Below are 19,196 nucleotides of genomic sequence, written 5' to 3' on the forward strand. Positions count from 1 at the left end.
CTGAGGAGTCAACATTGTCCTGAACCTGATGCCAGAGTTCCGTATAAGAAAAGTTAGGAAAAAAACTGTCTGCTGGCAAACATTAGAACAGTTTTCATATTGGATAAGGCAAAAATCTAACAAACCATTCATATCCTACATAAGGCCAAAACTAGGATACATTTCCTAAGTTTGGTCACTGCACCTAATGTTGCACAAAGAGCTATTACAGAAAGTCCAGAGGAAGACAGCATAGATGCAACCTGGAATTTAGAGAACTGAGTTACAGAAAAAGGCTAGAAGCCTTAAATATGCCCATCTTAGAAGAGAGAAGAATGAGGGTGACTTGATTACAACCTTAACCTAACCGACTGATGATGTGAATAGTGAACAGTTTTTTGAGAATTGTAGGGCTAGAGCAACCAGGGGACCCTGCATGAAGTTGAGCAAGAAATTTGACATAAAAGATATAAAGAAGTAATTTTATAACATAAGAGTGGATAAATGGAATGGAATGAATGAATATATGGTTAATGCAGACAGCATACATAATTTCAAGCTGCATAAGAGTATAGAATGTTCAAGAGGTGGGTGCCCACAATTGTAAAACTCCCTCCCCGTACAATATAAATAGGTAATTAATAACACACACACACACACACATCCCACCTTTCAGTCAATTCCACCACCAGTGATGCTTCATCCCTTATCCTCAGTAATCTGATCTTCATTAATCCAATATCTGAGGCACCAAGAATAAACTCTATGTTCATTAAACATTTGAAGGACTCAGATACAGTTGGATAAATGAGATTAGACATTTTGTGCACAAGGACCCATCTATAACAATAAGAGAATGACAGATCTAATATCTTTGGTGCAGAACATATTTAATTTTGATACAATGTACAGTCCAGGTATTGCTTAAAATTCTGTTTAGAAAAGATAAAATCATCAAAACCAAAGACATTAAATCCACCAGTTTTGGTCTCTTACCTTTGAATGTAGCAATGCCATCAACATCCGTGAGCTGCCGACTCAGTCTTTCAACCTCTTTCTTTTCTACCTGCACCTGACCCCTATGCTGAACCCTTACTTCAGATGCCAAAAGTGTAGGGTTATCAGAATGGGATGGTGGGAGCATTTGATCATCCTGTGGCTCAATAATAATTTGTGGCACTATAGCTGAGGCCACAGAACCTGCTGAGGAGGTGACAAGGCTGGTAATGTTCCTGGTCTCAGGAGATGGTAAGGATTCAGTGTGCTGAGCTTCAATAGTCTCAAAATCTTTAGCCTGTATTAACTCAAAGGTTCCTGATCCTATAGACATGGAGCGTTTACGCTGTTCAGTATAGAGAACTCCTCCTTTTATGATTCCCTCAGAGGTTTCACTTGAATTAGCACCTAAATTATGTTCAAAAGGAGGTTTTCCTTGCAGAACATCACTGTTTTTAACATTTTCAGGGAAAGTTTGTGAGAAGGCTGCAGTGCTGCTAACAGTACTAGTTGCATGACTAGTAGTGGCAGCAGTGATTGTAATCAAGTTCTCACTTGTCTCAGAAGGGGAAGCAGAGGAAATGGAAAACAATCTTGGCTTTCTCCTGGTTGATTCAGTCTTTATTCTTTGTTTTTCTATCCTTTCTATTTCTGCCATAGCAGCCATTTCGTCAAATTTAGCAATTGCTGAAAATACTTCCTTATCCCTTTGCATTTCAATCTTAGGCTTTGATCTAGAACTGTCTCTTGGTAGCTCTGGACTGTTTGTTTCAGAGTTCAATTGTTCAAAAATCTGTGTCCTCCCTATGACATTTCCAGATGATTTTCTTCGAATTATCCTTGGCTTATCTTGTTTTGCATGTTGTAACTGTTCAAACTGATTAAAGATACTAACTACATTACGCACTGCACCACTTGGCTTTAACACCTGTGGTTTATGGTTGTTTTTTTTGCAAAACATTTTATTATCTTCAAAGGGGTGGTTCTCAGGTGTCTTAAGTCTTCTCAAGTCTCTTTCTCCACCATCAACTCCATTTTCATTCCTTTCCAAATGATGTCTTCTAGATTCTTGGATTTCTAATTTTGCATTTTTACTGTGTAATCCATTTTCCTTTCTCCTTTTTGTTCCATCTTTTTTTTTGAAGTTTTTTTCATTATTGACATGTAAAGATACCTCATCATTATGATCAACATGCCCACTCTCATCAACATGCCCACTCTCAATGTGCCCATCTCCCTGAAATTTTGCAAGCCTTGCTCTCCTTACTTGCTCCATATCAGGTTCTTTGTTTAACCCTTCATTGCTCTTTGACTCTGTAATGGTAAATTCTAATGTTTTCAGTTGATCATCAGTCTGGTTTACAACATCAGAATTTTTAATGAATGTATCAGGTGGTCCTGCTCCTGTCCCAAAAAATTTTGCTTTTGGCTTTGCACCCTTGCTTATATTCTCTGTCTCTTTTGAATTACATGCTGATGCAACTCCTACTTCATCTTTAAAACTTTTTTTAATTTTTCCACATTGTTCTTCATTTTCAGAGACATTGGCTGATGTGAACTTCTTGGTTTCTGAGTTCTGTCCTGAAGAATCAGTTGTATCATTTATGCCTTTAACATGCTCATCAAATGTTTTGAAATATTTCTGTAACTCTCTCTCCCAATTAATATCCCTCTTCTTCCTGTTGGATGGAGATTTTTTTTCATTCTCCAGGGGATGACCAATTTCTGGTGAGATAGCTTCTGCTCCAACAATGGCTTCCCTTGAGCTTTCCATATTACTTTCATCATGGATAACTGTGACAGGACTGTCATCAGAGACACTTGGTTGAGAACTTATGTGATCTGAAGTATGAGATTTTCCATCGTCATCAATTCGCTTTGGGTTTGCAGGTCTGCGTATCATACATGCTTCACATTGAAGTCTCCAGGGTAGGTTGATGAGAGTACACATTTCACAGATCCACTTAAGCTTGCGTTCACTCCCTTCACTTAGTTCAATGGGAGGAGGTGGGCCTGCATCCATATTAGTAGTTCCTGCTTGCCCCACTGCATTTTTCCATACTTTGAAGTTATCTTTCTCTCTCAACAGCAAAACTTCTTCGCGAATCTTATCTGCTCTCTTCTTCTCCCTGTTCCTTGTTTCTTCTTCTTCCTCTTCATTAATCTTCTCTATTTCCTGCCTAACATCTGCTAACTCTTGCATGATCTCTCGTGTATTTGTTGAGTGTAAGTGAAACTCATAATTAGCCTCACTGTTTAATTCATCATGAATAGATTCTGCCTTTTCTCTTCCATTAAGAGATGAAGATATAGGAAGGTCATCATATATATCATCAGCTGGAGTTGTGGCACTAGACGTCATGGATTCAGAGGCCTCAATAATGGTTGAAACATCTGGGGAGAAAAAATTATTCATACGAAGACCAAAATTTTTAGTTGGTTTACGAAACTGAGCCAGGGAGTCATTTACAACAGCTGAAACATCTTCCTCATCATCCTCACTCATTTCATCATATGGTGGCATTTTCTTGGTTTCTCTTATGCCAGTAAGTACAGGGGAATTTCTGTTTCTCGGCTCTGCAGTGACCTGAGAATCCTTGGCTAGTTGATAAAATAATTCTGCATCAATTGCTGCTCTACGCATTGGGGACTCCCGTACCTGAAAAGGGGATGATTCAGGTGAATCTAAGATTCTTGAAGAATGTAAATTTTGATTTGAGTTCATGCTGACTTTGAGAGAATTCATTCCAAGGGATGAATCTAATAAACTAAACAGAGAAGCATCTGAAGCACTCTGCTCAATTTCAGTGGAATGATTAAAGTTACCCTCTCTTTCATCAATTTTCAGTGTTGCCTGTTTTGAATAGCTCTGAAGTAGAGTACATTCCTTACTAGAATCACTAAGATTATCATAAATACCATTTTCCTGAGGTGGAAATGCATTTTCTACAACTTCAGTTTTTATGCTACACAAGGAACGAAGAGTGGCAGACCCACATGAATTCAGAGTGTTCATATCTAAGTCTTCAGTTCCCCTCCTATCTCTTGTTCTTGGCAAAAAGTCCCTCTGAGTAAGAATGTGAGGCTCACTGGTTTTATAAAACTTACTGTCATATGTTTCCTTTTGAGCTTTTCTTTGTTCCAACTCTCGCTGCATTTGCTCTGAGGCAGCTCGGTCAAGCTCACTTATATTTGCCAGTAAAGACACCTGAGACTTCCTTTTCTCTTTTTTATCATCATCTTTGAATTTCTTTAATGTGTCTTCAACCCCTTTTTCATAACTTTTACTTTTCCTGAAGCCCCCACTTATGCTGAGTTTAGTTCGTGAAAACTGAATATCAGGCATCCAGCTATCATAAATCCTTTCTTTTTTCTCAGATTCCTTTATATCTTTACTAATCTCTTTATCTTTATTTTTCTTCCTTTTGTACCAAGGACGGGGAGAAAGGGTTAATTTACTTGCATCAGGAATGGCTGGGCTTGATGATGATTTAGCTATGTCCTGTCTAAGGAAGCCACTTTCCAGTCTCATGGACTCGGCAGAATACTGACTGCTTGTTGCACCACTTGAGTTAACACTACTGTTCTGAGATTTGAGTGTGGTAGATGCTGAGGAAGGTGACTGTGACAAAGAGCTTCCAGTGGAAACACTACTTAATGGCCGGCCATGTTTCTCTAACGGGATAGAAGGAGCTTGGCGTTTCTTCTGGCCATCTCTAGTAAGTGTTGAAGAATTATCTTCATTCTCAATTCCGATATTCGATTGAACTGGTGGCAATGGAGCCCTTCTCTTTACTTTGTTGTATATCAAGCCTTCACTCTTGGATTTCTGGAGCTTTTTGCTTTCAACTGCTTGACTGCTGCAGATTGGTGAGTTTGGCTCTGAGGTTACAATGGATCTTGGTTCCCTGGACGGTAGACTAGTAAAGCTTTTTTGTGACTTAAGTGATTCTGAATCACTTGTCTTTGGTGATCCTGGTGGCTGAGGTGCTGGTCTCTTCTTGCGACTCAATGTCGCACTTCGAGAATCTGGTTTTGATGATGTGTCAGAAGAAGCACTGATGGCTGATAGTCTCCTGCCTCCATCCTCATTTGAATTGCTTGAGTTTGATCTTCCAAGAGAAGAGTCTCTTGAAAAAAACTTGTATCGACGGGTGATTCCAAATTGAGTTTGATTTTTTGGAGATGTCATCTTTTTCTGAGTGTCAGCACTCTTGCTTCTCATAATAGGAAAGTAAGCAAAGCCACTAGCACTGCTTGATAGACTGTTCATACTTCCCTCACTGGCATCACTCATCCGATCAACTGATGTACATCTCTTCTTCTTGTCTCGATTTCTAAACCAACGAAAAATATTTAGAAAGCCAGAGGTCTTTTCTCTCCTGGGTGGATAAGGTCTGTCACCCATTGAATATCGACCAGGAGAACTCATATATTTAGACACATCACTGGCTGTTGTCGACGTGCTTGAAGAACTCAACTTTTTTCCATATTGTCTTTGATAATCATTAAGTGTTGGACTCGATGGTGTAGATACACTGGGCTGCTGACTTTGTCCTAATCTTTCCAATGCTTCATTTGATCTTAAACAGGATGGCAGTGTGGATTTTCTTACCATTGTTTCCCCAAAATATGACACTGCATTGTGCCAGTCCTCATCATCACCTCTTCCCAGTCCACTGAGCCCAGTTTTCCTCACAGATCCACATGTGTTCATTTTTTCCTTGCTGCTAACATTCTTGCATTCCTGAGATGTGTCCTGAGCCCCACTTTGTACAAGCCTCTCAGCTACTAGGTCCTTCTTACTTGTGCTTGTGGAGGAGGCAGCAGGAGAGTATACAGAGGAGGTGGTAGCACCAGTGGAAGAGGATGAAGCCATGGATGTAGTCATGACAGAGAAGTAATTAACAGTGTCATCATGGGCAAAGTGCTCAGGCATCTTGCTCCTGACTGTTCCTCCACTTATCGCACCAGAACTTGCTGAAGACTCCACTTCACCACCACTCTGCTGCAAGGAAAAGGTCATAAATGGATTCTAACACCTCCTATGTTTTTATGTTGTGATTAAATATAAAGATTGATCTAGTCAATGTTGTTCTCTGTACATTATTTGAGTTTACTTTCCTGAGATGTTACCTATTTGTAATTATTATCTGTACAGTATATGGAAAGAGTTCAACACTCATGAGGTCCCATCTCATGAACATTTCATCCCCTTAAGTAGCCTTTTAAACCTTTGTAAACTCTTAGCATTCACTGTCCCCCTTGTTAGTATATTCCAACCATCAACCACCTTAACACTAAACCAGTGTATGTATGTGTAAGAAAGTCTGTCATCTGTGATATAGTTGTGACTATGATGTGCTATGAAAGACATAGCACTAACAACAGTTAATATCTAATGAAGATATCCATACTGAAATTACATATTCTCACCTGTCTAAGGCTGGGGTGTCTTTTTGTGTATAGAAATAAAAGTAACCATAAGGTACATATACAGGTTGAGATGGGTAACACAAATGTAAAACTCTCTCCCTGTTACACATAGTAGTAATCACAAATAGTAATCACATTTACTTGTCTTAACCATAATATCCTGGACAAGTTAATATTCTATTGATCTGTATCTAAATAAATGATTGTATTGTTCAGTAGTGACTATGTTGTTTTTTAGTTGCAGTGTTCACCAACTCTGTATAACTTCGAACTGCATACTGTCACAGACAGCATTTTATCATTAAGAATACTGAAGTTATACCTAAGATATTCAGCAAGTTAAGGACTGAAATAGTTATTTTTGCTTCACTCTCTACTTTTGACTTGCATGTGAGTATATGAGTGCCAATGACCTCCCAAAATGAATTGATAAATAAATATACCTAATTTCATTTTGTTTTCCTCAAAGATTAGCTTAACCTCTGGAGCTAAATCATAAAAAAGTAAGCTTTTCTTGTTTAAGACATCTTTGTCAATCTTTCGACATTAAATTCTAGAGCTAAAAATCCTCTAACTGGGCAAAAATATACATATACATATATATACTCTAAACCTTGTAACCCCAGGACTTAGAAGTTAGTCACATCCAATGGCCAGGACCATAAGCCATGAAGTGTGGTGGAGTATATTTGGGCAGGATATGTACTGGACAGTTCAGAGCATGTTCACTGCCTTCAGTATGGAACTTGCATCTTAGGCACGTGGGGTCCTGTGACACATCGAATCAAATTTCTGTAATGCTGAGGACATTGACCATTTACTCCAAAACTGTCTTGCACATATCTCACACAGACATGCATATATCACCACACTCCTTGACCTATGGGTCCAAATGGAATGGCTTCTAAGGCAGAAAGGTGAAAAGAGTACAAGATAAACTAATGGATGATGTCCTAAATACAAAAATGAAAGTGTGACTTTTGCTTGTCTGAAGAGTAGTTTCAGGTGGTTGTGTATCTAATGGAATGAAGACCAAACTTGAATTGTGGAGGGAATGGTTGTTTAGTGCTGACATGCCATTCTAGAGTAAATTTGTTTAGTAAAAGTGGTGTTTCCTTGGGACAGTGGGATCTGTGTGCACAGGTGGTTAAGGTGGGCTTTTCATTTCTCCATGAAGATTGATGAACGTTTGTAAACTGGACTAAATAGAAGGGGTTTGACTCTTCCAAAATAACTGGGTTCAAAGCATGATGGGGTAGAATTATATAAAATGTGCTTTTGGTACATTGTGCAGGAGTCAAGTATTTGTGAGTGCTATGCAGCAAGTGATTGTTCCGAGTACTCTATTTTGGATGGTTTTTACGTTTTTGTATTTTCTTCGGTACGAGCAGATGACCAAGCAGGTGGGGAATCTTTCAGCCAGAAGCAATTACATACTTTACTAAACACTTTGAGGGATTCTTTTCCTTGTCTGAAACTGGCAACAGAGAATATTCTGCATGTGTTCACTTATATGTAAACTTTGTGCTGATATTCATCACATTGTGTTACATAATATGTATGTCAAATGTGATGTCTAGCTTATTATCTATCTATTCATTATACTTTGTTGCTGTCTCCTGCGTTACTGAGGTAGTGCAATGAAACAGACAAAAGAATGGCCTAACCCACCCACATACACATGTATATACAAACATGTCAACACACGCACATAAAGTAAGCATTGTTATAAGCCATCCTCTTGGCAAGTTCTTTCATCTCTAATAAAATCATACTCTACTTTCCCATTACATCTAAGAACTTAAAACATTCCTCAAAATATAAACTATGAATTTTTTTCTTTTAATTTTCTTCAAGTGATGCATGCACCTTCCTTATTTTCCTGTTAACAACCCAAATACCTCACAAAAAGACAAGTTCCATATGGATAAAACTACATAAAGTATACATAGATTTAGCCATGAGGTATAATGTATTACTTTTCATAAATGAACAGTGTTAAAATTCCTCAAACTATGTAGGACTTTTAACTTCAGATTACAATTGAAACAATCTACGCTGCTAAACAACTGAATATCTGAACAGTATGTAAATGACTAATCCAAACCTTCAATATCTAGTTTTGAATAAATTATGCACACAGAATTAAGGTGATCTTTGCAACTAGTTGACTCATTACTATGAAATAAGGTTGTCATTCCCATTCTGTACAAATGCTGACTAGCCTTACTTCATTATAACTACACACCTATAGTTTTAACTATCTTCATAACATTTATGTCATCTTGACCTCATCTACATGGTATTGTACCATCCAAGTCATTCTGATTTCATCTAAAGACAGATATACCTGATGTAATCAATTTGAAAAAGTGTGGTAGTGCATTATGCAATTCAAAATGGTTGTTTTATTGCTTTCCATGCATAGGTAGTTAATAAAAAGCACAGAGATCACATCATTACCCATTTTATTTAGTAAAATTACAAGCAGATAAAAGTATAGCTTTTGACTGCTGCCATGCAGTTATAATGCCATGCATACACACCACAATAACTTAAAACAGCTTCACTTTATTAGGAATTCACATGAATAAACGTAAAGGGTTATTTTCAGCTTCAGTCATACACCTCTTCATTGTCATGTGTTCTTTTCGACTTCAGTCATACATTTCTCAACTAGATACTGTAAAATAAGAATTGCTCTGGAAGGGCTGTTTCAACTTAAATTATATTCAAAACTGTTATCAGCTAAGACAAAACCATTAATATATACATGTTTGTATAAAAGTCACTTGATATGTCCTTTATTTATTCTGCTTTCATTCTTTGTGAAAGACTGTGTATATCACAGGAAACATCTGATTAAATAAGGCCATAAGAATTAATTTGCATGTCCCCAAAATTACGTGGAGAATGCTTGCTGATTTTCTAAAGAAGCATACACTGTAACTCTTATTGATTTAAAATACACAGTAGAGAAAGTTGCATAAAACATCATAAGTTTTAATTATATCTGAAAAGAGTACTATGAATCAGATGACATCACAGGAAAGCTATCATCATTATAATACTGAAAATGCCAGTTATTAGCATTAGTTATTCCTAGGGTACTTAAGATGGTGGGAGAGAGGGACAGGAAATCCTTCCCTCCTGAATTCACTTTCTAATGGGAACAACAGTCAAGCAAATTTTTTTTTTTCTCTTTCTCTAAAAGATGCAGTCATCCGTTCCTAGCACTAACCCCACTAAGGCAGGTAGTAAAGGAAGAAGAAAAAAAAGAAAGTCCAGGTTAAAAAGAAAATAAAAAGCTCATGGATTAGGAGCATTAATGAGCATGAGACAGACCCAGACATGTGGTTAACTGTTGAAAAAAGAACAATAATTGTTGGTCAAGACAAAAACTAATGAAACTCCTTGTAGTGACAACTCCCTAAATTCAGTCTTCAAAAGATGATTTCAAAAGATTTCCCCTACCATCCCTATGAAGATATTAACTTAAATCAACAAATGATCAAACATGAACTGAAGCAATATCTCATTCACAACCTTGTTCCATCTCATACGAAAAACACCAAATGATGATAAAAGAGGGGGACCTATAACCTAGTTGCACATACCACAGAAATAGATATTCATAGTCCTATTTCCAAGCTGGAGAAAATCTAAAACCAAAACTCTAAGACTCCATCAATGCTATAAGAAGTTTGTCTGAAACTTATTAAATGTTCAATGCTCAACTTTACCTACTACTGAATGTACTGGTTCAAAACATTATTCTTTAACATTCACATAGTGATTATGACCAATCAACTGAAGTAAAGGGAACTGGCAAGGTTAGCTGTGAATGATTTCACCATAATCAGCATAGGACTCCAAGCACGTATTAACTAAGATCAGTAAAATATCTGATTTTTTTTCTGCCACTTCCTGTGCCTGTACTACCTGATTATGCCAGCATGGTTAAAGCACACCAATTCCATGGTCTACGATACACAAAATAGTAATTGGTTAACTGGAACTTTATCTGACTGCCTTGTCCCTAGGTCAAACAAACACAGCATCAAAGAACCCATAATCAGGTCCTCAGCTGATCAGACCACCATGAAACACATGACAATCTCTAGTAAAATATCAAAATTTTAAACATTCCTTTGTAAACTACTAAAACCAAAAGTAAACGTGCCATCACAACCACATACATTTGAGATATGGTTTGACTTGTGGCAATGACTTCAGTATGAGTATTCACTCACTAGACCTTAATATTTGGCAGTGCACTGAAAAAAATTCAATTTATTCAGCTCAATGCACAAGACTTCTACCACACCTTATAACAAAGGAATTGAGGCATAAATCTACTCAAACTGTGTACCCAGTGTAGAAGGTATCAACAAATAATGGAGTTCCACTCAGTCTTACCAAGTATTCTCTTTTTAGAAGAGAGAGAGAGAGAGAGAGAGAGAGAGAGAGAGAGAGAGAGAGAGAGAGAGAGAGAGAGAGAGAGAGAGAGAAGGAGAGAGAGAGAATGAGAGAGAGAAATTTAGGCATAAATCTACTCAAACTGTGTACCCAGTGTAGAAGGTATCAACAAATAATGGAGTTTCACTCAGTCTTACCACGTACTTTTTTTTTTAGGAGAGAGAGAGAGAGAGAGAGAGAGAGAGAGAGAGAGAGAGAGAGAGAGAGAGAGAGAGAGAGAGAGAGAGAGAGAGAGAGAGAGAGAGAGAGAGAGAGAGAGAGAGAGAGAGAGAGAGAGAGAGAGAGAGAGAGAGAGAGAGAGAGAGAGAGAGAGAGAGAGAGAGAGAGAGAGAGAGAGAGAGAGAGAGAGAGCATGTTCATGGTGGGGTTGAGTGTTTTGTCCTATTGTTCATTGGGTGTTTGTACTGGGACTGGAGAGTGAGCAAAAATTATCTATATCATTATACTTTGCTGAGAAGCTTCATGCTTGATTATAAACAGATTATACTCCAATCAAAAATTCTAAATACATACATACATGCAATGACATACAAAGCTCAATGCATGCATGAAATACACACTACAGTGCACTCTCACAAATGTGGGTGCAAGACATGCATGAAAAACTAACATTTATAAATACCTTCTCCGACATATGCTGCAAAAAATTATGCACCCATATATAACTGCTTGGATGAATCACTTGTCAGTATCTGTCATATGTGACTAATTAAGATAACTTTAAGAACCTACCAATATTCTAAATCGAAATTTGCATTTGCGTCATGTTTGACTGAGTTTTCCTGCTTTGCAATTACAGTATGTACTCCTGCACTTTCAAAGGAGGAAACATACAATCCCCACTCGGATGGAATTTTAAGGGAGCTTAACACAGAGCATCCACTCCACTAAGAAGTGTCTTAATAAGAAAATGTTATAAGCATACTTCTCTCTTTAGATTTTCATCTGCAAATGAACATGAAGCATCAGGCCTCACCAGAATAGCATGTAATAGTTGAAAGCAAGTGGGTATATGTTATCAACCTCATAGAAGATACCAAGCAAATTATTTTTCATCATAAGCAAGGATGGAAGACCAAATAGATTTAAGTTTCATCCAAAAACTTACTGAGCAGAATAAATCATCTTGAACAGGTTCAGGAGAGAAGGCTTACCTACTTCAAGAAATTATACATAGATGGAGCATTTGTATGAGTAAACCAAACAGCTACAGTATCTGCATTAAGTTTAACATGTGAACAAGACTGGAATCAAAGGTTAGATAGAAAGACAAAACTAATACTTCCCAAGCTAAATCATTCTTTCTATCTATTCGGTGACAATGGTTGACAAATACCTCCACCCTTAGTTAAACAACCCCACTGGGGGATCTATGAGTATACTTCAGCACTATACCATAGCCATAAAAGGTATGTTAGCTCATTTGTTTATGAGTACTTTTACTGTCATATTCGTCCTTTCATTTCTTATTGAGGAAAAGAAAATTTGAATATTACACATCCTCCACCATCATCCCTCTGGAGGATCCATACATAAACTTCAGTCCTATACCACTGTCATTTATGTTAGCGAGTTTGTTTGTACATATCCTTTACTTTAACATGCTTATCTTTTATTTCATAAAAGTTTTTGTACATATCCTTTACTTTACCATGCTTATTTTTTCATTTCATGGTGGGAAAGAGAAAATCTCAATGAGCACATCCTCCTCAATCCTTCCTCCACCAGCACTCTAGGAGGTCTACATGTGTACTTAAATGCCATATCACAGCCATATAGTGCATTTCAGCTCAGTTTTTTGTGCATATCCTTTTAAATTTCTTTCTCTCACTTTATATAAGGAAATAAAAAATATGAAGATATTATTTGGTCCATATTGTGACAAAAGTTTAGCAAATCACCTGACAATAAGGGTTAAAGCTGGAAAAGCATTTGAGTATAAAAAGAGTGAAATTATCAACATTTCTTACTCTAAATACTCTTGCCTAAGTTAATTCATATCAATTTTTTTCAGGTTCCCTCAATTCAGTTACCTATGATTTGCTTAAATTTCTGCAAGATAATAAATGTTTACTGTTATTAATTAATGCAGTCTGCATCTAAAGAGTACAAGTATCCAAGCATATCAGGTACAACTGCAAAAATAACAACTTGATTACTGCTGTGACACACTCTGGTAGCAATTATATTACCAGCTTTGCTAATTAAATTTTGCGAGAGAGAGTTTGGGAAAATCAATGAACTGATTTACTTTTTCCTGACAATAGTGACGTAAAATAGAATGAAATAGATTTTACACTGGGCAAACAAAACTAAACTGTCGCTAATATATGTAGGTTCTGAGAGCAATGCAGTTTGTATGATCAATTTGAAAGTACCATTCTGAACATGCTGATTATCAATATATGCAAGCATTACTTTATAACTCCATTGCATTACATCATTAATAATGTCACTGTCTGCTTATATTTTGTTGTTGCATAAAAGGAAGTAATTCATCAATTAATGAAAGAATGAAAAGTTTATTGTACTATATGTATATTTCTTATTCACCCAATACAAGTGAGGTGAGAATATCATTCTTTAGTCCTTTCTGGAATACCTAAAAAATCTCAATTACTTTTAAGTTTACTGGTAAAAGAAATCATGGTAGGAGCAACAGACAGAAGCAATAAGTAGGAACATTAGATTGCAGCAGTAGGTCAGAAAGAGTAGGAAGCAACAATGAGTGTTAGCATTATGTATAAGTAATACGCTGGAACATTAGGTAGACAAATTAGGTTGAAGAATCTGCTCCCTGCCAGTGGCATGTTAAGGGTCAGGCAATAAGGGCTAAAAAGCAACACTGGAGTTCATCAGTTGTGGACAGTTGTGGCCACAGTCAAAGATAGTTAGAAATCACCCCTATTTTTATCTGAACAAGCGGATTGGTTGATGTGAACTTTGAATAAAGAAAATGACTATTCAAATGCCAAATGACCTATCAAAAAAGTGTACAGCTGCCAGAACGTTCTTCCAGTGGGCATGCACCTGCTGCAACTGGCTTGGCATCTGGCTCCCACCTCACTTGGTTGAGTACCATGCTGATTTTCATTAGCAGGAAGATGGACTGGGAAGAAGATCACAGTAAGTTGACAGGTGTGGTCTCTGTGAAGCAACAACCCATCTTAGATTTCAAATAATATTTTCTCCCTAAGACCAATGCCTGTGAGTAACATGACTGTTGTTCCATAACAAGTACCAAGTCCATTCTAGGCAGAAATCTGACATCAGTGTTTCTGCTAGTGTCAGTTCCTAAAAAAGAAAATAAATAATTGATTAACAATAATGCATATATTGGAAACTATAATACTCCAAAGTAAGGGATAGCACTGATCTCCAGGAACTGTCCAAAAGAATGGTGGAGTAATGGCTAAGAAAAACATATTCATACAGAATATGTCTAGGGTTCTACGCCACACACTTTGCAAATAAAGGAAAACAAAACCTTGCCTAACCTACAAACACAATGTATCCAATTCTTCAAAATGTTGCATTCTGACTGCAACAATGACTGTGCATGAGACATGATAAAACTGCAGATCCATTTTCCACAAGGTAAAAAGGATTCAAGATCTATGAGGAGGCATAAATGCAATTAGGTAAAGGAACCTCATCAGAGTATCCATCTGAAAGAAGTCTGATCCATTTAAGAAGCTAAAAAGTTATGTGATTAGGATTTCTGGAAAACCTTCAAGGATCTCAATATTAGTCTAAAGAAATGAACAACTGTTCTTAGAAGTATATTTACCATAAGAATAATCTAAATGGAAAGTTCAATAACTTCTCTAGATCAAAGTATATACACAAACATATGCAGTCCAATAATATCCAAAATCCAAATGCTTACACAATATTCCTACCAAAATGTTGCATGAGCCTTTGAAGCAGTAACGCTCTGAGATTTCTCAGTAACTTCTGTGATTTTGCCCTAAATTCTGCCCTTTTAGTGGCATCAGACAAATTCCAAAACCCCAGCATATCATCTATGTGACTCCTAAACTCTATCTTAGTCTATTGTAAGTAGAGACATAAAATAATTTTTGGTAACTTCAACAAGTGAATATTTTTAAATGCTTTCTTACAAAATACACTGACAAATATTGCTCAAGGATAGCACTTACAACCTAGAAAATCTCACCAGAAAAACCATTATCTGTAATCCAAAAAGTGTCTAAAATCCAAACACTACTCGGTCATAAAGGAATTTGACTGGAATTCAGTTGGTATTAAATTGATATACCTTCCAACAGCTTGCTGGGAAATGTGAAAAAACTAAGGTAAATTCAATCAACTGTTCTCACAATCTCAAAGTACTCATCCTTTTGACCAAGATTAGAAACCTTCAGTTTTGACAAGAAAATCAGTATCACAGGTACATCCCAAAGGCAAATTTCTAATATATACCTTATAACTTTAGACAGATATCACATACTTTTTAAGAATTCTGTACTTTCTACAGAAGATAAGGGTATGTAGATTCATGAAATTGCATGTTAAGCATGGAACAAGACATTACTGTGAAATATAAAAAAACAAGTGAATTTCCTCCAAGTATCCTAATATTATCTACTGAGAAAGATTTATGTGTAAAGCTGAACATACTTAAGACTAAGGACAAAAGGTGAACTTCAGAGCACACTGACTGACTAGGGCAAGAGCGAGAAAGGCTTATTTTTCAGAACTAACCAGGTCATATGTACATTACCTTCCTGCTCCAAGAGTCCCTTCTATAAATATATATATTTCCCATGTATACCCTGCTTGTTGTAAAAGGTGACAAAGGACAGGAGGGAGCAGGAAGTTGGAAAACCTCTCCTACAGTTTTTACTTTTCCACAAGGAGGAACAGAGAAGGGGACAAGTGAGGATTTTTCCTCTAGGCTCAGTCCTTTGTTCTTAATGCTATCTCACTAACATGGTAAATGGCGAATATGTATAAGAAAAAAGAATATATATATATTCATATTCATTTACTATACTTGACTGCCATTTCCCATGTCAGCTGTCTCCTGCATTAGCTAGGTAGTACAAGGAAACAGATGAAAGAATGGCCCAGCCCACCCACATACACATGTATACACATACACACACATATACATACCTACACATTTCTACATATACATACACAGATATATACATATATACACATGCACATATTCATACTTGCTACCTTCATCTATTCCTGTCGCCATCACTGCCACACATGAAATGGCACCCCCCTCCTCACAAGTGAGTGAGAGGTAGTGCTACGAAAAGACAACAAAGGCCACATTCGTTCACATTCAGTCTCTAGCTGTCGTGTGTGATGCACTGTAACCATAGTTGTGGAAGCATGTGATACAGTGTAAGAAAGTAAACTTTAGATTGATATGGGAAAACTGAAAGAGGATGGAGAGTGATGGGTGATTGTTGGTGCTTATGCACCTGGGCATGAGAAGAAAGATCATGAGAGGCAAGTGTTTTGGAAGCAGCTGAATGAGTGTGTTAGCAGCTTTAATGCATGAGACCAGGTTATAGTGATGGGTGATTTGAATGCAAAGGTGAGTAATGTGGCAGTTGAGGGAATAATTGTTGTACATGGGGTGTTCAGTGTTGTAAATGGAAATGGTGAAGAGTTTGTAGATTTGTGTGCTGAAAAAGGACTGGTGACTGGGAATACCTGGTTTAAAAAGACAGATATACATAAGTATACATATGTAAGTAGGAAAGATGGCCAGAGAGCATTGTTGCATTACGTGTTAATTGATAGGCACGTGAAAGAGAGACTTTTGGATGTTAATGTGCTGGGAGGGGCAACTGGAGGGATGTCTGATCATTATCTTGTGGAAGCAAAGGTGAAGATTTGTAGAGAGTTTCAGAAAAGAAGAGAAAATGTTGGGGTGAAGAGAGAGTAGTGAAAGTAATTGAGCTTGGAAAGAAGACTTGTGTGAGGAGGTACCAGGAGAGACTGAGTGAAGAATGACAAAAGGTGAGAGCAAATGATGTAAGGGGAGTGGGGGAGGAATGGGATGTATTTTGGGAAGCAGTGATAACTTGTGCAAAAGATGCCTGTGGCATGAGAAAGGTGGGAGGTAGGTAGATTAGAAAGGGTAGTGTGTGTTGGGATGAAGAAGTAAGACTGTTAGTGAAAGAGAAGAGAGAGGTGTTTGGATGATTTTTGCAAGGAAGTAGTGCCAATGACAGGGAGATGTATAAAAGAAAGAGGCAGGTCAACTTGACTTCTTCAGCTTACCACTCACTATCCATTCTATTCTGCCCATCTCCCACCCTTCTTATGCCATCACTGCTTCCCTAAACACCTCCCATTCCTCACGCACTACCCTCACTGCATTTGCCATTCTACACTCAATCTCTCTGGATATATCATCACACAAGTTTCCTTTTCCAAGCTCACTTACTCTCACCACTCTCTTCTCCCTTAAATTCTCTTATTTTTTGAAAACCTCTACAAATATTCACCTCTGCCTCCACAAGATAGTGATCATATATCCCAGCAGCTGCCCCTTTCTGCACATTTATATCCAAAAGTCTCTCTTTTAAACACCTATCAATTAATACGTAATCTAATAATGCCCATTGGCCATCTCTCCTACTCACAAACATTTTTTTTTTCTTTTTTTTTTTATACTTTGTCGCTGTCTCCCGCGTTTGCGAGGTAGCGCAAGGAAACAGACGAAAGAAATGGCCCAACCCCCCCCATACACATGTATATACATACGTCCACACACGCAAATATACATACCTACACAGCTTTCCATGGTTTACCCCAGACGCTTCACATGCCTTGATTCAATCCACTGACAGCACGTCAACCCCGGTATACCACATCGCTCCAATTCACTCTATTCCTTGCCCTCCTTTCACCCTCCTGCATGTTCAGGCCCCGATCACACAAAATCTTTTTCACTCCATCTTTCCACCTCCAATTTGGTCTCCCTCTTCTCCTCGTTCCCTCCACCTCCGACACATATATCCTCTTGGTCAATCTTTCCTCACTCATTCTCTCCATGTGCCCAAACCACTTCAAAACACCCTCTTCTGCTCTCTCAACCACGCTCTTTTTATTTCCACACATCTCTCTTACCCTTACGTTACTCACTCGATCAAACAACCTCACACCACACATTGTCCTCAAACATCTCATTTCCAGCACATCCATCCTCCTGCGCACAACTCTATCCATAGCCCACGCCTCGCAACCATACAACATTGTTGGAACCACTATTCCTTCAAACATACCCATTTTTGCTTTCCGAGATAATGTTCTCGACTTCCACACATTCTTCAAGGCCCCCAGAATTTTCGCCCCCTCCCCCACCCTATGAGCCACTTCTGCTTCCATGGTTCCATCCGCTGCCAGATCCACTCCCAGATATCTAAAACACTTCACTTCCTCCAGTTTTTCTCCATTCAAACTCACCTCCCAATTGACTTGACCCTCAACCCTACTGTACCTAATAACCTTGCTCTTATTCACATTTACTCTTAACTTTCTTCTTCCACACACTTTACCAAACTCAGTCACCAGCTTCTGCAGTTTCTCACATGAATCAGCCACCAGCGCTGTATCATCAGCGAACAACAACTGACTCACTTCCCAAGCTCTCTCATCCCCAACAGACTTCATACTTGCCCCTCTTTCCAAAACTCTTGCATTTACCTCCCTAACAACCCCATCCATAAACAAATTAAACAACCATGGAGACATCACACACCCCTGCCGCAAACCTACATTCACTGAGAACCAATCACTTTCCTCTCTTCCTACACAAACATATACTTGTTTATATTCCTCTTTACAAACCAGGTATTCCCTATCAACAATCTTTTTTCACCACAAAAATCCAAGAGCTCTTCACCATTTCTGTTCACAACACCGAATACACCATGCGCACCAATTATATACCTTTAACTGCCACATTACTTACCACTGAATTCAAATCATCCATTATCGATACCAGATCTCTGCACCAAACCTGCTAACAAATTCACTCAGCTTCTAAAACATTTGCCTCTCATGATCTATCATCTCATGACCGGGTGCATAAGCATCAATAATCACCCATCTACTGTCATCTAACCTTCAGTTTACCCACATCAATCTTTCTTCAAACATACTACCTATCTCTCCTTTCTTCTCATCTTAGTTACATCCACACACATTCAGACACCTCAATCTGAGCCTTTAAGGAGGATGAGCGCTCCCAGCTTCACTTCCTCTGTTTCCTCTTTTAGAAATTGAAATACATGAAGGGGAGGAATTGC

General features: G+C 37.9%; 1 protein-coding gene across 7 annotated transcripts in view; it reads right to left on the reverse strand.

Moving 5' to 3' along the window:
• LOC139756742 (uncharacterized) overlaps positions 1 to 19,196 on the reverse strand; it is a 62,318-nt gene that overhangs the window by 26,071 nt on the left and 17,051 nt on the right. For 3 of the 7 annotated variants that reach the window (XM_071676474.1, XM_071676477.1, XM_071676475.1), the window contains 2 exons: positions 11,513 to 11,527; positions 976 to 5,983 (listed from right to left, as the gene is read on the reverse strand). In XM_071676474.1, coding sequence (XP_071532575.1) covers positions 976 to 5,983; positions 11,513 to 11,527 — 5,023 coding nt within the window. Of the gene's footprint in view, positions 1 to 975; positions 5,984 to 11,512; positions 11,528 to 13,952; positions 14,038 to 19,196 lie in introns of all 7 variants that reach the window. The other 4 variants (XM_071676476.1, XM_071676478.1, XM_071676480.1 and 1 more) reach the window with 2 other exon arrangements.

The sequence above is a fragment of the Panulirus ornatus genome, chromosome 23 (genome assembly GCF_036320965.1).
Source record: "Panulirus ornatus isolate Po-2019 chromosome 23, ASM3632096v1, whole genome shotgun sequence".
Taxonomy (NCBI): Eukaryota; Metazoa; Arthropoda; class Malacostraca; order Decapoda; family Palinuridae; genus Panulirus; species Panulirus ornatus.